We start from the raw sequence: 21,801 nt of genomic DNA on the forward strand, positions 1-21,801 counted from the left end.
TACTCCATTCCCACCCAACTCCCACTTATCTTGGCTCCTGGATGATGGGGCATCCCTGCATCTTGCCCACAGCCCTGGGTCAGAAGTAGTGTTGCAAGACACAGCACATCCACAACAAGGCCACTTCATGCAAAAATGGAGAAATCTCTTCAGGCTGCATCAATTTATTTTTCACACATACTCCCTCACCCCCTATCCCCCACCCACTCCCTTTCAAGCATCACAGCGTCATCCATACACAACCATTCTCCATTCACTATATCTTCTGTCTTCTCCCATCCTTCCTTAACAGACATTCCCCTCTTTCCCAATGCCCCATTTACCCCATCCATCCACCTCATCCTTGGTCGGCCCCTCATGTTTACTCCTACCTCTGCCTTCCACACCTCTTTTACTAATCTTCACTCGTTCTTTCCATGTGTCCAAACCCTCCCAATACTCTTTCATCAACCCTATCACCCAACTTCCTTTTCACCCCCGTCCTCATTTCTCACACTATCCAGCCTAGTAACCCCTATCATACTTCTCAGGCACCTCTTCCCAAACACATTCAAACTACTCCTCTCTTATGTTCCATGTTTGTGCCCCATACAGTGCTGTTGGCACAATCACTCCTTCATACAATCTCCCCTAAGCATACATTCACAAATGTCTATTTCTCATTACACTTTTTAATCCCCCCAAGGCATTTACTCACTTCTCTCAATCTACATTCTACCTCCACTCCTCCCTTTCCTGCCACATTCGCACCCAAGTATTTAAAACTATCCACTTCCTCCAGCCTCTCTCCCTTAGTACTCCCAGTCTGCTGTCACTTTCTCCCCTTTTACATCTCATCACCTTTTACAGAAAATATGATCAAGCCAGTTCACAGAATATGGGAGTCATTCAGCTAAAACTACAAAATAAATCTAATCAAGATGCCAATGCTGGCATCTTCATATATCCACTTGCACCTCATGACAACTACATAGGCGTCATTGTATGGAAGGGGTTAATGTGGATGATGAAACTGGGAAGGGAGATGTGGGTCTTTGTAAGTGCACACGGATCTGGTAGTGAAAAGAGTGTAGAGGAAAGGGAGGCTTTTTGCACAGATTTAAATGAGTCCATAGAGGGTTTAGGGAGAAATGTCAGTGCAGTATTATTAGACCTCAATGCTAGAGTAGGAGATGAACCAACAGACGGAGTGGTAGGGAAGTGTGGAGTACCAGGAAAAAATAATAGTGGAGAGTTGATGATAGCTAACACAGTGTTTAGGAAGAAAGTCATGCTTAAGTACACATGGGAGAGGGTGGTAGATAGGGCTTTAATAGCCTATATAGTGGTGCCCAGGAGAAGATTAGGAAGAGTTTTGGATGTAAGTATTCTTAGGGGAGTTTTTGGTGAAAGGTGAGCTGAGAGTGGAGGATAGATGGAGAAAGAGGAAAAGAACAGAAGGTAGGAGAGTAAACTGCTTAAATGAGAAGTAGTACAATAAGGAAGTTCAGGGAAGAGTGGAGGGGAATGAAGGATAAAGTAGAACTAGGAGTGGGGGAGGAATGGGGATGTTTCAAGGATGTGCAAAAATGGTGTGTGGAAAAAGGAAGCTGGGAGGACATAGGAGGAAGGGTAATGAGTGGTGAGATGATGAAGCAAAGAAGGTTGGTGGGAAAATTAGAGCAAGTGACCAATTTGGCTCAAACTTAGCCCAGAGGGAGAGAGTTGGCCATAGTGGACAGCGAGATAGACGCTAGGAGCCTGAGCCCAAGGGCGTGACGATGGTGCCCTTCTACATTTGGGGGGAGGGGGGCTTTTCTCCCGTTTTTTGCTTTTGGGCCTCTGGTACCCATACTGTTGGCCTGAGCAGATTTTTGGGAGTAACTTTGGTCACCTGCTCCAATTTACCCATAGGTCGAGGGAGTCCAGAGTTCCTGTGGGGTCCACTTGGGCACCGCTCAGGACAACAGTACAAGCGCCAGACCCAAAAGCTTAAAACGGGAGAAACCTCCCAACTTTGGATGGTGCCACCGCCACGTCCTCGGGCCCAGGCTCCTTGTGTCTTCCTCGTCATCCACCGTGGCAGACTCTCTCCCTCTTGGCTAAGTTTGAGCCAAATCGGTCACCTGTCGATTTTGGCCAAAATCCACAGATTTTGGGGGAGTCATTTTGGTCACCTGCTCCGATTTACCCATCATCTCACTCACAGGTCGAGGGGGGCCAGAGCTCCTGTGGGGTCCACTTGGGCACCACTCAGGCCAACAGTACAGGTGCCAGAGGCCCAAAAGTGAAAAAACTGGAGAAAATCCCCCCTCCCCCCAAGTTTGGAGGGGCGCAACCACGACACCCTTAGGCCCAGGCTCTTCGCGTCTCCCTCGCCATCCACTGTGGCTGACTCTTTCCCTCTGGGCTAAATTTGGGCCAAATCGGTCACTTGCCGATTTTGGCCAAAATCCATAGGGGTCATTTTGGTCACCTACTCTGATTTACCCACCATCTCACCTACAGGCCGAGGGGGGTCAGGGCTCCTGTGGGGTCCACTTGGACACTGCTCAGGCCAACAGTACGGGTGCCAGAGGCCCAAAAGCTAAAAACGGGAGAAAAGCCCCCCTTCCCCCAAATTTGGAGGGGCGCCACTGCCACGCCCTTGGGCCAAGGCTCCTTGGGTCTACCTCACTGTCCGCTGTGGCTGACTCTCTCCCTCAGGTCTAAATTTGACCAAATTGGTTACCTGCCAATTTTGGGGATCATTTTGGTCACCTGCTCCGATTTACCCACAGGTCGAGGGGGTCCAGGACTCTTGTGGGATCCACTTAGACACAGCTCAGCTCAACAGTACAGTCGCCAGAGGCCCAAAAGCTAAAAACGGGAGAAAAGCCCCCTTCCCCCAACTTTGGAGGGGCGTCACCGCCACGTCCTTGGGCCCAGGCTCCTCGCGCCTTCCTCGTCGTCCACTGTGGCCGACTCTCTCCCTCTGGGCTAAGTTTGAGCCATATCGGTTACCTGCCGATTTTGGCCAAAATCCATGGGTTCCCCTTATTTGGGGGGTCATTTTGGTCACCTGCTCCGATTTAACCATCATCTCACCCACAGGCTGAGGGAGTCCAGGGCTCCTATAGGGTCCCCTTGGACACTGCTCAGGTCAACAGTATTGGTGCCAGAGGCCCAAAAAGCTAAAAATGGGAGAAAGGCCCCCCCTTCCCCCCAAATTCGGAGGAGTGCCACTGCCATGTCCTTAGGCCCAGCCTCCTTGCATCTTCCTCGTCATCCACTGTGACCTACTCCCTCCCTCTGGGCTGAGTTTGAGCCAAATCGGTCACCTGCCGATTTTGGCCAAAATCCATGCAGATATTTGGGGGTCATTTTGGTCACTTGCTCCAATTTAACCATTATCTCACCCACAGGTCGAGGGGGTCCAGGGCTCCTATAGGGTCCCCTTGGACACTGCTCAGGCCAACAGTACAGGTATCAGAGACCCAAAAGCGAAAAACAGGAGAATAGCCCCCACCAAATTTGGAGGGGCGCCACCGCCATGCCCTTGGGCCCAGGCTCATTACTGTCCACTGTAGCTGACTCATTCCCTCTGAACTAAGTTTGGGCCAAATCAGTGACCTGCAGATATTTGGAGGTCATTTTTGCTACCTGCTACAATGTACACACCATCTCACCCACAGGTTGCGGGGGTTCATTTGGTCACTGCTCAGGCCAACAGCACAGGCACCAGAGGCCCAAAAGCAAAAAAACGGGAGAAAAGTGCACCCCGCCTCTCTAAATTTGGAGGGGTGCCACCACCACACCCTTGGGCTCAGACTCCTTGTGTTTATCTTGCCGTCCACTGTGGCCAACTCTCTCTGGGATAAGTTTGGGCCAAATCAGTCATCTGCATATTTTTGGGGGTCATTTTGGTCACCTGCTCCAATTTACCCCCATCTCACCCAGGCAACCAAGCCTTGTGAGGATTACATTCAGACACCACTCGACAAAATTACTTGCACCAGAGGCATTAAAGTGAAAAATTGGAAAAAAGGCTCAACTTTGGCTGCCACCAGCATGCCCTTGGGTTCAGGTTCCTCACCTCTACCATCCCATGGAGTTGTTGTTGTTGTTGTTGTCGTTCCCTAGACTGTCTGTCCGAGCAGTCCTGTCTCCCCAAGGAATGCCACAGCCGAAACTGGGTTGCGTGCATGATTGTGTATAATGCAGTCTTCCATTATGTATTGTATGGTATGGGGTGAAGTGTTACATCCTGGGCACCTGTTCACAATGTGGTCATCTAGCCTCTTCTGGTAGCTTAGAAGTGCTGGGTGGTGGCCGCACCGCAGTCTGGCCAGGTGGACTCTGTCCCCCAAGAGTTGGGGGCCAAACGGCGGCAACCAGCCCTGGCCACCGGCTCTACGCAGGTGGCACCGATCCCCAAAAGGAGCTACGACTGCCTTGGGGAGTACCACAATCCCATGGAGTTCCTTCTGTTCCCACGCAACTTTCACACCATCATGGCCCCCCTTTAACATCCTTCTTCTACTTCATTACACTCCATACCTCTATAATGTTTACCTAGTATTCATTGCACTTCCCTTCTCAAATTGATTTTTCAACAATTCTCTGCCTCCCTCCCCTTTTTTTTCCCCCCTAAAATCCACTCTCAGTTTCACTTCCACCAGAAAATGATAAATTGGTCAATTGCTCTATTCCCTAAATATATTCATATCCAGAAACTATTCTCATCATCCTCATGGATACCATTGTATAGTTCAATGATGCCCTTTCAACTACCCTTCCCCCAACCACCATACATACATACATATACTAAGGGTTTTTCCCCCTTACAAGGGAGGTAGCCAAAAAGGAAAAGGCATAAAATTATTCCCACCCATTCCATCCCTGAATACACTCCACACCCCTCCACCCTCCCTCTTATCTTAGCACCTCCCAACCACCATGATCTATGTATACTTATAGGTAGAAAGACTAAATAAAATATCAGCACAAATTTTTGTCTTTAATAATTGCAACTTCCACAACTACTTTACAAATCCTTGTACAATCACACTTTCTTTATGTTTATCTAAATGTACGAAAACCATATAAACCTTTTACTGGGCATTGGCACTTAATCATTTTATTCTAAATCTTCCAGAAAAAAATAATTCAGCAGTGGCAGCGTCCATGGCCCGAAAAGGTAAAATATATTTCAACATATTCCCTTAATAGGCTGTGGCACTTCACCGAGTTGTTCATGTTGCCATAATATTACATCCATATTTGTGTATGTGTGAAGGGTACTTTCAGTCCATTAAAGGGATAAATAATAAGCTGGGGCACTGGCTCTATGCCACCTCTCAGCTACAGCATTTTTATTCACAACTGGGGTTCCCTCTACCATTTGTCACTGCTACATAACTCCTAAACCAAAAGAAAGAGAAGAATTGGGCTTTTTTTTTTTTTTTACCCTTTGTATATAAATTGACTCCATTCTTCCTCTCTTTTTGGTTTGACAGTTAACTAATCTGTCAGTGATCAAGGGCTGGAAAACCCTATTATTCATGAAAAAAAAAAAAAAAAAAAAAATAATAATAATAATAATAATATAATAATAATAATCTGGTAGCCTATGGTTTCAGAGGAGGAAGACCAAGCTGAGCACGGAGACTGTTGGCCTCTGCAATTTCCAAATCCTCCTTGCTCATACCATTGGCTTCTCTTCTATCCTTCTTCTCACTGCGATGCTTTTCTTTCCTGCTCTCCTTTTCACTCTTCCTTTCTCTGTGTTCTCGGTTTCCTTCTCTCTCCCTCTCCCTCTCCCTTCCCCTTTCCCGTCCATAGTGGTCTCTCTCTCTCATTGCTCGCTCAGGTCGTTCTAGTCGTTCTAGCCGTTCCATTCGTTCTGGTCGTTCCATTCGTTCTGGTCGTTCCCGTTCTCTTACCCTGCCTCGCTCAACTTCACCTCTATTACGATGAGAGTCTCTCTGAGGTCGTTCTTCTCTGTGGTCCCTGCGATACAGTGGGTTGCGCATGGGTTCTCTTTCTCGTTCAGACTCTCGGTGGTGGTGGTTGTAAGCATGCCCTGATAAAGAACATTATGTTAAACTACGCTCAAGAAAACAAAAGTCCCTAAATTGGAATTGCATGAGCAAAGAATGTACCAATGACCTTTCGTTAAGAACTAAGTATAAAACCTATAAAATATGAATGTGTTATGCAAATAACAACTAGATGAAATCCCTGAGAATTTTAAATAATTCCTAATCTGCAAGAAGTTACACATTGAATGAAAAGTCCTCAATGTAAATTTGTTTCTGATCCTTAATACCCAAGCCTGACAATTTTAGTACAAGAACCCAAACAATGATGCCATTATGCTGACAACTCACCCCAACCCCATAAGAATATGGTAAATATATAAATGAAAAATTCAGAACCAACTTATGGCAATAATTTCAAGTATTATGAATAGTTTCAGGTGCCAATGGTGAAATAAAAAAATTGCTACATTAATGATATTACAGCTATACACAATTCATAAGCCTACACAGGGGGACTAAGGAAAACAACAACTAATGATAAAATTAATAAATTAATGAATAACGAAAAATCTGGTTGGTAAAGACATTTACATTCAACAGTGGTAACATTATTTCTGCACTGAGGTAACTACTTTCCAAGAAATTTGTTAACATGCCTACGCTGTTTATATACCTGCTTTTGGGCATCATGCCACTATCCTACAAATCAGAAAAATAAATAAATAAAATAAAAATTAAATAAATTAACATAAACAATATACATATACGAAACAAAATACATATTAAATTCTATTACAAAGACTGAAAGGGATTGGTTTTACTGTCATTGAATACACACTCTAGTAATATCTTAATGCATGGATTTTCTTATGAGACAAACCATTGGTTCACCAATAATTGTTCACTAGAGCACCTTAAGAAACATTATCTATTGAATAACATAAATAATAACATCAGAGTATTACAAAATAACAGTATTCCCAAAACTGTATAAAAATAAAAATGCTTGCCTCTTGGGAAAGAACCATGCATCTCTATCTTCTTTATGGCCACTGAAAAATAAGGCATTTTTAATATAAAGGAATTTTATCCTTAGTGTCCATCCAACAAAGATAAAAATTTCAGGTGTAACTTGAATATAAGTTCACATTTTTCCTTAAGGTTAAATCTAAAAAATGTGCACACAACTTTCAGTATTCATGATTCCCCCATTTAACTCAAGAAGAAATTAAAATATTTATATCTGACATGATTCCCCTATTTATAGTAATTCATTAAACAATACATGTAATGAACAATATATGCAATATATTGCACTAAACATTATAAGTACGCTATATATGAATTTTTTGATAGGTGTAGAGCTCAAAAAAAAAAAAAAAAAAAAAAAAGAAAACAAAAAAAAAAAAAAAAAAAAAAAAAAAAAAAACGGAGGGAGGAGGGTGGAGGGGAGTGGAATATATAGGAAATGGAATGGGTGGGAGTGGTTTTTATGCCTTTTTCTTTTTGGCTACCCCCCTGTGTAAGGGGGAAAGCCTATGGTATATGTATGTTTGTATGTATGAATGGGGTGGTGTTATAGGGGTATGGAGTTAGTAAGAGTGAAGGAAAGTGTAAGGCAAGCCAGTTGTTGTTTGTGGACAACACTGTATCAGAGCTAAATTAGAGGACAGACCGAGGCAGTTAGTGGCAGTTTCGGAAGGAAGGTGAGAGTAGAAAGCTGAAAGTAAATGTAAGGACAACCAAGGTGATGAGATGTACAAGGAGTGAGGGTTACAGTGGGTAGAAGGTAAGTTTAAAAGGTGAGAAGTTGGAGGAGGTGAAGAAGTATTTGGCATCCTATGTAACAAGGAATGAGTGAGGGTAAAGGCGAATTACAGAGTAAGGGGAGAGATGTACAAGGAGTGAGGGTTACAGTGGGTAGAAGGTAAGTTTAAAAGGTGAGAGGTTGGAGGAGGTGAAGAAGTATTTGGCATCCTATGTAACAAGGAATGAGTGAGGGTATAGGCAAATTACAGAGTAAGGGGAGCAAGTAAATGTCTGCATGAATGAAAAGTGTTATGAGAAATAAATATCTGGGGATGAACACAAAGAAAAGACTGTATGAGAGAGTGACCATCCATAGCATTGTATGGAGCACACTTGGAATTTGAAGGAAGCAGAAATGAAGAGCCTAAAAATGTTTGATATGTATGAAGTGTGGTGGGGGGTTATAAGGATGATAGAATGAGAAATGTGGACATGAAAAGAAAGCAGGTAGATAACTTTGATCAAAGAAAGTTGAGACATTTTGAGCATATAGAAAGAATAGATGCAGAGATTAAAAAAATATATATATATATATATATGTATATGGAAAACAGAAGTGGATGGAAGGAACCGGTGGGGGGGGGGGGGAGAGAGAGAGAGAGAGAGAGAGAGAGAGAGAGAGAGAGAGAGAGAGAGAGAGAGAGAGAGAGAGAGAGAGAGAGAGAGAGAGAGAGAGAGAGGATCACCATATAATGAAGTGGTGGATGTATATCTGAACCAGTTGTTGGGCCCAGCTGTTAAGATGCTGTTTTACTGCATTGCCTTTGACACAAGCAGTGTGACATCAGAACTGAGAGGAACCAATTAATGGGTTTTGGGTTTTTGGATGGGTGTAGGGTGGATGTTGATTTACCATGGTCACCTCTCTTATATGGGAAAAAGTTTGCTTTGTATATGTAAGTGCCCTCACCAAAACAGCAATGCAACATCATGAATAAATACTTCTCCAAATCAAGGTTCAAAACCACAACTCCAGTTTCTGAACCTAGAGATACAAAAAATTAAATTTGACACCGAGGTCACTCCAATTTTCTCCAAAGAAGAACTTGGAAAACTCCGATGCTGAAGGCCCAGATAAGATTTCAACCATCCACTTAACCACTTCCATACGGTGACGCCTACGTAGGCGGCATGAGGGGCAAGGGGGTACTCGATGATGCCGACGTTGCCATCTTGATTATATTTATTGTAGTCGTACCTACGTAATTTTGATTCTCTCTAAACTGGCTTCATCAATTTTCTATGGTTATCAAAATACACGGGTGAAAGAGAACGAACGATTGAGCACTGATTTTATTTTTTACAATGCGATTATTATGACGCAACATTGTAAGTCGGGCAGCTAATGCTGCCAGACGTGCGATGTGCCCCGGAGTGAAGAGGTTAAACCACCTTGGTTCAAACACAATAAAGGCCTTGACTGATATTTTCAACCACTCATGGCTGTACAACAAATTCCCATCAATCTGGGAAAGAGCCTATGAAATACATATATCAAAACTAAACAAACCTCTATAAAACTTATCATCTCACAGACCAATCTTTTGAATACCCACCATATCCAAATTAATGAAAAGAGCAATACAGTACTACCTCTCATTAACAGACTATAAGGGGGGTAACAGTGTCCGTTGATGTGAATAATCCGTTGATTTGGAGTGGTTTTTGGGTGGCATTGTGATTGCACAGCACTAAACAACAGCACCAAAAACACAGCGAAAACACCACAAACACAGCTGATTAACGTCCGTTAATGAGAGATAGTACTGTGATAGAAATCTATCTTATATGGGAGATACCTAGTCAAGGTATGCACCCACTCCCACCCATTCCACTCCCATCCACCACCCTTGTTTCCCTCTCATCTTAGCTCCTCATGGATGAGGGGTCATCCCTGTCTCCTGCCCACTACCTAAGTCAGAACCAATGCAGCAAAAAAAAGTACATCCGCACCAGGGGTACATCACTTATACAGTAGCCCTCTCTACCTCATCCCCTCATGTAGAAAATAGAAAAGACTGGGAGAAATCCCTTCATACACAACCATTCTCCACTTTTCCCTATCCCCTGCCTTCACCCTTCCCTCCTCAACTGACATTCCCCTCTTGCTTTGAGCTCCTTTAACCTCTTCACTCCGGGGCACATCGCACATCTGGCAGCATTAGCTGCCCGACGTGCAATGTTGCGTCATAATAATCGCATTATAAAAAATAAAGTCAGTGCTCAATCGTTTGTTCTCTTTCACCTGTATATTTTGATAACCATAGAAAATATGATGAAGCCAGTTTAGAGAGAATGGAGGTTACATAGGTACAACTACAATAAATATAATCAAGATGCCGACGTCGGCATCATCAAGTACCCACTTGCTCCTCATGCCGCCTACGTAGGCATCACCGTATGGAAGTGGTTAACCCCATCCATTTATCTCATCCTTGGTTGTTCCCTCAAGTTCACCCCATTCACCTCTGCTTTCCACACTCCTTGCTATTCTTTTTCACTCATTCTTTCCATGTGCCCAAACCATTCCAATAATCTTCAGCTCTATTTGCCATCTCTTTTTCCACTCCCACTCTCCTCTTCACCTCCTTATTTCTCACTCTATCTAACCTTGTAACCCCTACCACTTCTCAGACATTTCACCTCAAACACACTTAAACTTCTCCTTTCTGCATCTCTTACATTTCAAATTTCTAACCCTATGTTGTAGGCACAATCACCCCTTCATATGATTCTCTTTGCATCCATTCCCAGATACCTGTTTCTTATGACACTTTTCAATCCACCAAGACATTTACTTACTTCTCTCAATCTACAATTTACCTCCACCCCCACTCCTCCCTTTCCTGCCACATGTGACCCCAAATACTTAAAACTATCCATTTCCTCCAGCCTCTATCCTTTAACCACTTCCATACGGTGACGCCTACGTAGGTGTCATGAGGAGCAAGTGGGTACTCGATGATGCCGACATTGGCATCTTGATTATATTTATTGTAGTCGTACCTACGTAACTTCCATTCTCTCTAAACTGGCTTCATCATATTTCCTACGGTTATCAAAATACACAGGTGAAAGAGAATGAACGATTGAGCACTGACTTTATTTTTTATAATGTGATTGGAGAATGGTTGTATATGGATGATATTGTGATTGCGTGAGGCGGAATGGGCAGGGGGGTGGGGTAGTATGTGTGAGTAAATTTTGACGCAGCCCGAAGGGATTTCTCCCCGTCCTCTCCTTACATGCAAGGGGGGACGGAGAGGGGGGGTCGCCGATTAAATGAAGCGGCCTTGCTGTGGATGTGCTGTGTCTTGCGACACTGCTTCTGACCCAGGGCGGTGGGCAGGGTGCAGGGATGACCCGTCATCCAGGAGGTGCTCAGATGAGAGGGAGGGTGGGAGGGGTGTGGAGTGTATTTAGGGATGAAATGGGTGGGAGTGTTTTTATGCCTTTCCCTTTTTGGCTACCTCCCTTGGAAGGGGGAAAAAAGCCTTGGTATATGTATGTATGTGATTATTATGACGCAACATCGCACGTCGGGCAGCTAATGCTGCCAGACGTGCGATGTGCCCCGGAGTGAAGAGGTTAAGACTTACTTTCAACTCACTGCTACCTTCTCCCTTTGTACATCTCATAGCCTTACCTCTCCTACAGTTAACTTTAACTTTCTCCTATCACATACTTTCCCAAACTGTCACTGCCTTAACATATACGAGTCAAGTATTTGTGTGCATATCAAGTTGTCTGATGTACGATGATACATCAATACATGCATTACAAAATATTAAGCTACTGCTGTTATATTTGTTTTCTTTAACCCTGAATAAATATAACATCACAGAAAACGTGATCAAGCCTGTTCACAGAATATGTCCGTCACTCAACTACTACAAAATAAATATAATTAGGAAGATGACGCCAGCATCCTCGTACACCCCACTCATGGCTCATAACGCATACATGGGCATCATTGTATTCAAGAGGTTAATCCGGGGGTCGGCAACCCGCGGCTCTTTAGCGCTGCCCTAGTGGCTCCCTGGAGCTTTTTCAAAAATGTTTGAAAATGGAAAAAGATGGGGGAGGGAAATATATTTTTTGTTTTAATATGGTTTTAATATGACACAAACATTCTTAACGTTTTCCAATGCTGTAAAAATGTGTAGAATAAATATTAAATTTCAACATTTCTGTCAACGAAGATTTGCGTCATAGCCTTATATAAGGCTTTTAATTTTTTGCGGCTCCAGACAAATTTGTTTTTTGTTTTTTTGGTCCAATGTGGCTCTTTCAACATTTTGGGTTGCCGATCCCTGGGTTAATCCCTTCTCTGACCCCACCACAAATGCAGCATTGTCCACAAACAACAACTGGCTCACCCCCCACTTTCCTCCATATCTCTAACCATCTCTAAACCCATGCCCATCACCCTCGTATTTACCTCTTGTTTCACCCCATCTTTGTACACACTGAACAGCCATGGCGACATGACACATCCCTGACACAGCCCCACCTTTATCTCAAACTACTCACTCTCTCCACTTCTAATTCTAAAACAGGCTTTATTACCCCTGTAAAAACTCATCTGCCCTTAACCCCTTCACTCTGGACCAAAATCTCGCGGGCAGCATTAGCTGCCAGACATGCGATGTTGCGTCATAATACTCGCATTATAAAAACTAAAGTCACCGTTGTATTGCTCGTTCTCTCTTTCACCCGTGAATTTTGATAACCATAGAAAATATGAAGCCAGTTTACAGAGTACGAGGGTCACGCAGGTACAACTACAAAAAATATAATCAAGACGCCGACATCGGCATCCTCGCGTATCCACTTGCTCCTCATGATGCCTACGTAGGCGTCATCGTAATGAAGGGGTTAACAGCTTTCCCCCCAATCCCATATATCTACAAAACCTCCCACAGTGGCTTCCTGTTTAGCCTGTCATAAGAATTTTCTAAATCCATAAAAGGCCCAAAAAAGCATCATTACCTTTTGCTAAAGGTTTCTCATATATATGTGATCCATCATCGTACATCAGGCAGCCTAATGTGCACACGAGTATTCGCCTCGCACTGAAGAGGTTAACCCCTTCCATACGGTGCCGCACACGTAGGCGTCATGGGGAGCGAGTGTATTCGCGAGGCTGCCATATCGGCGTCTTGATTATATTTATTGTAGTCGCCCCTCCATAATGACATTCTTTCTAACTCTTTTGTAATCGCATTTTCTATGGTTATCAAAATTCACGGGTGAAGAGAGAACGATCGATATAAGCGGTGACTATATTTTATGATGCGAGTATTATTACGACACGTCGTACGGCTGGCATTGGCTGCTGCCACCGAGATCTAAGTCCATGACGCCTACGTGTGCGGCACCGTATGGAAGGGGTTAAGATACCCTACCCTAGCCATACTCAAACAACAAAATATTCCTTTCAGTGATTTATGGGCTAACCTGGTGTCCTGGGAGCTATGGGTCTCCTACATGAGACTTGGGGCAATGAACTGATTGAGTGTATATGTTACATAATAATCGCTACTACCGAAAGCACAGAACTATTGGCTACCAAAACATTATTTGTACTACAAGATAATTTTTTTTTCTTCTCTTTCTTCATCAAATACTAGTACGTTTCCATTCTGCACTCAGGACATCATCTGTCATTAAGACAGTATCAACACAGAATAGGCCTGGCCACAGATTCTAATTGCCCCAGATGCAACAATCACACAAAAGATTCTGAACACTTTATACTACTAAGCCCTACACTTACAATCCCCAGACAACAAAACTATTTTGTCTCCAAGTAACTTATAGTCCCAACTGTAGTGTTGCTGCCAGTTTCCTGGAGGTCTACTAAGAAGGAAATAGGCAAGAATTGCTCTACCAACAGAATGGTTAATGAATGGAATAAACTTAGTAACCATGTAGTAAGCACTGAAACTATTATTCTGAGAGAAATCTTTATGGATGAGGATGATAAATGGTAATAGACATGAAACTGCCTAGTGCAGGCCTTATGGTCTCTTGCAGTCTTCTTCATTCTTATGTTCTCATGTTCTACAAGAGTGACTAGGAGCAACAGATTGACCGACTGATCTTTTCATCCAATCACATATTACCTGTAAAACAAGATGGCTAGACATAAGAAAGGAACATATTCACCCCTTTCACTCCTATCATACACATCCTTTTCACCCTTTCTTGCTCAAGATCAATGTTTGGTTTTTGTAAATAGTTGCCCTGAAGACAGACATCAGGGAGAATCATCTTTCAGCATCCTCTCTTCAAAAAGCTGTCAATATCCTCACCCAGGCAGTGGGCAGGAGACAGGGACAACCCTTCATCCATGAAGAGCCAAGATAAAAGTGAAACAGGTAGGTGACAAATGGAACAGATGGATGAGTACAGATGGATGTCTTAGTTGACAACCTTTTTTTCTTAGGAGGAGGAAGCCTTTGGTATACACATGGACTCATCATGTGCACACCCTCACTTCTGCAGCTGTTCTGGTTACTGCCATATAACTATTAGTTGAACACTCTCTCTCACTCAATGGGTTAATCCCAGCCATTTCTTTGTCCTTGCCCAGTCTATTAATTTTTTCTTAACACCAAGCACTCAAACAGGCCTCATTTTCACTCGTATACCAAATTCCTATACTTCAATGTATATACTTATGCTATAAACACCTTGAATTTTTTGGATGCAGACATTACTTTTTTTCCTTTAACGCTTCTCCCTGCCTATGGGGTCGTTAATCCAACCTCACCAAAATCAAATTATCAAGAACTCACCTGGCGATCTATGTCTTCTTTCTCTAGATCTGCTACGATGTCTCTTAGTCCTCTCTCTCTCTCTTGAGCGACTCCTACTTCGATGCCTTCAAAATTAATGAGAGAAATCATATACATATAAAATGCTAAATGTATAAAGTGTAGTTCTATGGCCCCGTTCCATGGTCAAATCTGACAAAATTCTTTTCCTTTCCTTTTCACAATAACATTTTAATCAACTTTTACCACAGGAGTCCCCTCACAAGAAAGTTTCTTCAACCCCCTGAGATGGAGGAAGAAAAGAACCAATGACCTACTCTATACTGGTATCTATCTTCTGAGTCAAAAGCTGGCTTCTAAAATCTCAGTGACTGACATTCTGGTTAGAAATTCTTCCAGAGCTCAAGCAAAAATCATAACTAATTAATCAAATCTAAAGTATTTCCTGGGCAGGCATGAATCCACACTGATCTCATTTCAAATTCTGAAGGAAATTCTCTACTACCATACTAATGGCAGCACAATATAATGTCACCCTCGTAAAGAAATTGCCTAAGTCATTTTTCATTAATTTCTGGATTTTATTATTATTTTTTAAAATTAATTTTTCATTGCTCCTTGTGGTACAATTCCCAATGTTTTATTTAGTGTCTGAGTAGGTTAAAACTACATTAGGAGGAACATTACGTACATTTATAAAATAGATTTTTTTTTTTTTTTTTAATTTACTGATAAGGGAGGGACTGAACATGAGGGGATGTCCTAGGATGAGATGGATGGATGGGGTGAAGGGGGCTTTGGTGAAGAGGGGAATGTCTGTTGAGGAAGGACAGGAGAGGACAGAAGACGGGTGAGTGGAGAATGGTTGCATATGGATGATGTTGTGATGCATGAGGTGGAATGGGTGGGGATGGGGGGTGAGGTAGTATGTGTGAGCAAGATTTGACGCAGCCCGAAGGGATTTCTCCCCGTCTTCTCCTTTTATGCATAGGGGGATGGAGAGGGGGGGTCGCCGATTTAAGGAAGTGGCCTTGCTGTGGATGTGCTGTGACTTGCGACAATGCCTCTGACCCAGGGCAGTGGATAAGGTGCAGGGATGACCCATCATCCAGAAGGTGTTAAGATGGGAGGGAAGGTGGAGGGGCGTGGAGTGTATTTAGGGATGGAATGGGTGGGAATGATTTTATGCCTTTTTCTTTTTAGCTACCTCCCTTGTAAGGGGGAAAAAGCCTTGGTCTATGTATGTATGTATGTACTGATAAGTTGGACAAATGACTTAGGCACTTTCTTTATGAGGCTGACGATAACTAGGAGCAGAAAATTTGGTACACCAAGATATAATAAATTACCTTGAGCTTATCTCAATTAATGTTCTTTTTACCTGATGAACATTAATTCAGACATTTTAGGTTAAAATTTTTCCCTAAACCTAAGTATCTTTTATTTTCTAATGTGCTCAATTGGATGAAATTTATGAATGGAAGTCAATTACCTTTTCTCACGTTCTCTCTCACGATCCCTTTCGTTGCGCATGATTTCTCTGCCCGGAGACCTTCTGGAAGGTGAATGTGCTCCTCGACTATGTTTCTCTTCCCTGATAAAATAATTAATTTCTTTTCAATGAAAATACTCTGCATGGGGTACTGACAGTAAAGTTTTCTGTAAATATCTGAAGAAACTAAAATGACATCCCTATAGACCAGTCTAACAGCATTCTAAAAATATTTTTTGATTGTACTATACAGTAAAGTTTTCTGTAAATATCTGAAAAGACTAAAATGGCATCCCTATAGACCAGTCTAACAGCATTCTAAAAATACTTTTTGATTGTACTATTCAGTAAAGTTTTTTGTAAATATCTGAAGACTAAAATGACATCCCTATAGACCAGTCTAACAGCATTCTAAAAATATTTTTTGATTGTACTATACAGTAAATCTCCTATATACTAAAGGGATACATATTTTCAAACACTTTCACATGTTGATAATTCATATACTGAAGTAAGACTATTGCTGCAGTTGCATGTTATGTTGTAAACTTGGTCCTGCCTGAATACTATACAACAGATTGAAGGTATATTCAGAGGGTGTAATAGATTATCAGTGTGGATTTTTAAGTAGAAAGTTGATTGATTGACCATATTTTCACTAGCCGGTTTACAACAGTATATATATATATATATAATATATATATATATATATTATATATATATATATATATATATATACACACATAGTACATGGATCATACTAAAGAAATCTGGAATACCTAACAAGATAATATGTTTAATAGAAATCTGTCTTATTAACACAAAATCAATAGTAAAGGTTGATGGAAGATATTTGGAATGTTTCACAATCAAGAATGGTTTGAGGCAAGGCTGTTTCATCTTGTATGCTGCATAACTTGGTTTTGGAAGACAAGAGGATAGAAGAGGTAGTTTCAGATACCTGGGTACAACAGTAACAAATAGAAATGAGATGAGGACAAAAATAAATATATGAATTGCTTCAGCAAACAGATGTTATTTTTGCCTTATACCAATATTAAAGAAGGGAAGCATAGAAATACTAAATTAAGAGTCTACAATTCTACTACCTACAGTTTTATATGCCAGTGAGTCAGAGCTTAACAAAACAAATGGAACAAAGACTATTGGTTATTGAGAATACAATATAGAGATGAATTATTGGACCAGTTTTTGGTGAAAATGAGAATAGGCAGAGAAGACGGCACAATTATGAGCTGAAAGAAATAACTAAACAAGAGAAAATAACAGATGTTATAAAAAGAACAAAGCTGAGATGAGTTGGATATGTGGCGCACATGGAAGATCATAGAATTCCAAAACAAGTTATGATGGGTAGAATGCCTGGAAGAAGACCCAGAGGGAGACCTTGAATGAGATGGATGGACAATGAGGATGTGGAGTTTGACAAAAAAAGAATAGATAAAACAACCTGGATGGAAGCAGCACAGGATGGATGGTTATGGGGAGGATTACTATTAAAGGATCAGAATCTTCCGGAGGTTCAAGATCTAACAGAGTAGTAGTAATAGAGGAGTAGAGTGTATGTATGTATGTATGTATGTGTGTGTGTGTATGTATATATATATATATATTGTATTCATCCTTTTATTTCCTTATCAAAAATATTGAATTTGCATTAAAGTTTGTTTAATGCCTGTGAGCAATCAATATCACAAAATTATTACCAAAGAGATTACTGTACACACCATTATTACCAAACAAATTACTGTACTGGTTTCATTTGCAAAGTTAACATAATCATTATTAATAATAAATATATATATACTCATCTGTTAAAAGTTCCATTTGTTTATAATATCTTAGTTCCTGTGGCTTAACACCACATCCACACGAACTTTAGGGCCCAAATATGCATGATACACAAGTAAAAGTTACCTTGGTGCAGGTCGAACTGGCTCAGGCTTTGGTGGTGGTGGAGGGATTTCCTCATCTTCACTCTCACTCTCCAAATCTTCCAAGTCATCATCTAGCAGTGAAACCCTTCCTTCCAACTCATTGCATTCTTCATGAACCCATCTAAAATAGTAAACCAGAGCAGAATAAAATAGATATTATCTGTTGTGCTGCAACTGTTGACTGACAAAAAAGCATAAAGACATGGAAAAATAATATCTCAAAAATAAAACATCCTAAACAATAAATATACTAGTGTAACATAGATGAAAGATGGGTTGTGAATGAGCTTAATTCTAAAAACTAAAATTCATTAAATCTCTATTCTCAATACTTTCTGATAATGGATGAGAATAACATTTACACTGAAACAAAATCTTTACCTTTTTTGAATTCGTGGAAGAATGACATCACAGTATCTCTCCTCCCGAAGAAGATCGTCAATGAACTCGTCCATTGATGTGAGGCTGTACTGACCACCACGATCAAGAGACCGTAATTTCCGGTAGTCATTGAGAAGAGGTTCCAGGTACTTGTAGCAATCCAAAGAACTGTACACTAAGCGAAGATAAAATGCTCCCAGGGCACGAACATATCTAAGGAAGAAATTTAATCGCCATGATCCAATATGTAGTAATAGTTCTAAGATTAGTGACAAGTTTCAGATACAGAGATATACATGTAGGTATATGACAACACTATATTCATTCAAAATGTACATACACACATAAACAAAGGCATTAATCTCCCTTATAAAGTGGATGGGAAGTCAAAGCATACTTTTTTTGCTCTGATTGTGTGAGAAAGAAACACAAGAAGAGGCGATCCCTAGTCCCCTTATTCTGTCCTATCTAGTCACCTTTTTACAATGTGCTAAGACATATAGTAGTAATATTCTTATTCCTCACCACAGGGTGCTTATCAAAAATGAAGAGGTGGAGTCATATGGATGGAAGAGAGGTTTAAAGAGGACATCAGAAATGAGGGATAATATAGGTAGCTAACTGTGAGTGAAAGGAAATTTGTCTCCAACCATAAAGGAATGCTGCATGACTAGTATGTAGGAACTTCACAAAAACACCTAAAATAATGATCACATTAAACTTATGTAGCCAATACCCCATATGCCATATGGGGACACTTAAAAAGTACATAAAGTAATATATTCATCTTTCTATTTAAGACAAAAAATGGGAACATCAGTCTGATAATTATAACAAACACATTCACTATGATTTAATATCAGACTTACCATGGAATGTGAAGATGGGTTCTTGATATACTATAATCAGAAATTTATCTGCACTGGATTTTGATTGTTGCCTCCAAATGTCATTAACCACTTCGGTATGATAACACCTACATAGGCATCATGTGGCATGAGGATGCCGATCTTGCCATCGGCATCTTGATTATATATATATTTTTGTAGTTGTACATGAGTTACCCCTGGATTCTGTGAACTGGTTTGATCATGTTTTCTGTGTTTATTATTATTCACAGTAAAAGATAACAAATAATGCAGCAGTGACTTTATATCTTATAATGTAAGTAGTGTGATGCAGTGTACATATGGCAACTGATACTGTGGGCAAGAATTTGACTTGTACTGAAGTGGTTAAATATCTGCTAATTGAGGCCTGAGTGTCAAAGGCCCTCTCCTCTTATGAGAAATGGGGAATCCCTAATTCTCTTAGTCCAAACCATTTAGTCGCTTTTTAGGACATGTAAAAGAACAATAGCAAAATTCTTGTCTCCTGCTACAGGGTGTTAGGACAAAATTAAGAGGTGAATTCATAGAGATGATATAAGAGATCTAAGAATGATAACAGACAGGAGAAAGAACAGAAGTTGAAAATTACAGCATTCCTTTGTGAGAGGATATTAGTTTCCAATTATCCAAGAATGATAGATGACTTTAGTCTGTAGGGGTAAGATGAAAAAGTGAGAGGACACCAGGTGCAGAGCTGCAGGCAAAGCTGTCACCTTTGCCTTATGCACTTGGACTACTGTAGCAGGTAATTGTCATTGCTGGGAACTGAGAAGGACTAAAACCCATGACTAAGATGCATGACCCAAACATTTCCGATTTCACCACCAGTCAATACCCTATACAGGATAACCATACTTTTGGCTATCATATTCTGACTGACACGAGGCTATTCCACTCGGTTGTAAGAATGTAGGCAACCCTTTGTATGCAAGTATTTAAGAACCTTTGTCATTCATTATAAATTACTAACAAGTTGGAGTACTTACTTGAATTCATCTTGCTTGATGAACTCAATTATAATGTCCTTCTCTGGTTGAATCTGTAGCATCTTCAGTATAAGACAGATAAACGGCGTTGGTTTGATGTTTCCGCCAAATACTCCCCCTACAGCACGTAACTCCATGGCTTTGTCCACCAGAAGTTCCGCTAAAATATAATGGCAAAATATAGTTTATTTCCATATCTTTCATCATAACCAATGCATGTCTATATTTTCCTGTTTCAAATGAAACTAAACTGTATCTGTTTCTCTGTAATCAATTAGTTGGAAGACAGCAGTTGCCATGGAGCATTAGTTTAACAGCAGCTTGACTAAAAGTATATGGGCCTGTGGTAAACCTCCATTCATGTGGATCGTGTCTTCGGTTATCTAGAAGCCTGCCAGCCAGCTCGGCCCATCGCCAACTCAACCTATCGGATGCTAAAAACGCCATTTTTGTTTTCATAGATGAAGAGGTTGAAGAAATTAAATTATGATAAGTTCGTCTACTCTAACCTGTGGTGGGCCTACTTGGTCAAGAATGACTTAGGTAGATGGGCCAAGTTGGTGATGGGCCGAGTTGACCCTACATTGTGATTGTCCAACAATCCAGAAAACCCCTTGTTCTTCCCCTAGTTGATATCTCAATGGTCACTTTGTTCATTCAAACTATGCAACCATTTTGTCACTTTTTGAACAATCTTACAAAGGCCACCTTATTTGTCACTACGTGACAGCGAATTCCATGAAATCAGACCTCTGCATTTCAAATCATTCAACCCTTTCCTAGATGAAGTGGCCCGAATAATGAAGTTTCTTTAGGTTTGAATTCTATCCCCGATATCAATTCCTCAAAATAAGTACATACAATTACTCTTGTGCAAATCAGTGGCATTGATGAAAATAGTACCTGAATCAGTAAGAACTAGTTATGAACCTAAATAAAGTTTATGATGTATCCCTTACCTGTAAGTGCAAAACATTCTTCCTTCCAATATTTTGAGTCATATATTCTTGTACGTATGATTTTCTCCACAAGGTACTGTGGATTTGTACCGTGAATCGAAGTTGCATCTTTCACCGTGCGATTTGCCATCTTTACCACCCGAGAAACGTAAGTTTGTAAACAAACACTACAGCAAACACGGCGTTAAGTAACGCATGGAACAAAGATTTTCTGAAATACTATTCTTACTTCTCTTCAACTTGTTACCCAAAACCAGTAACCGTTTACATTTGTAGGTGACACGGATATAAATAACATAACATAACAAAAACCAGAACAACTGGCTGAGTAACCCCCGACGACACAGTAAGGAAGGTATTAATTGAGTTGGTTTGATTTATTTAACATTCTGCCAACATTTTTTTTATGATTCTACAATGAGGTAATCTATATTCATAATTTTTTTTTGGCCGAGGTAATAAAATTATCCGTTTAAATATATCATATTTCTATGCGCAATTCTGTGGCAAGCACATTTTTCTGCTCATGTACGCTTGTATTG

At 41.0% G+C, this 21,801-nt stretch overlaps 1 protein-coding gene across 1 annotated transcript; it reads right to left on the bottom strand.

Moving 5' to 3' along the window:
- Positions 1 to 2,673: 2,673 nt before the first annotated feature.
- On the bottom strand, positions 2,674 to 21,463 carry Prp38 (pre-mRNA processing factor 38). Its single transcript, XM_076178578.1, has 8 exons — positions 21,260 to 21,463; positions 20,301 to 20,460; positions 18,425 to 18,637; positions 18,024 to 18,164; positions 16,086 to 16,187; positions 14,615 to 14,700; positions 7,013 to 7,054; positions 2,674 to 6,043 (listed from the first exon to the last, which is right to left on the bottom strand). The coding sequence occupies exons 1-8, from the start codon at positions 21,387 to 21,389 to the stop codon at positions 5,589 to 5,591; spliced, it is 1,329 nt and encodes a 442-aa protein (XP_076034693.1). The 5' UTR covers positions 21,390 to 21,463; the 3' UTR covers positions 2,674 to 5,588.
- Positions 21,464 to 21,801: the final 338 nt, after the last annotated feature.

Source organism: Oratosquilla oratoria, chromosome 3, assembly GCF_046742065.1.
Source record: "Oratosquilla oratoria isolate Oo_2021 chromosome 3, ASM4674206v1, whole genome shotgun sequence".
Classification (NCBI taxonomy): Eukaryota; Metazoa; Arthropoda; class Malacostraca; order Stomatopoda; family Squillidae; genus Oratosquilla; species Oratosquilla oratoria.

Excerpts from the sequence above, each read along its gene's own strand:
- Prp38 (XM_076178578.1), bottom strand. The coding sequence starts at position 21,389 with ATGGCAAATCGCACGGTGAAAGATGCAACTTCGATTCACGGTACAAAT. Across the intron at positions 18,165-18,424 it reads CTTCCACGAATTCAAAAAAG|ATGGGTTCATGAAGAATGCA; the intron begins GTAAAGATTTTG and ends TTACTATTTTAG. Across the intron at positions 7,055-14,614 it reads AAGAAGACATAGATCGCCAG|TGGCCATAAAGAAGATAGAG; the intron begins GTGAGTTCTTGA and ends CTTATTTTTCAG.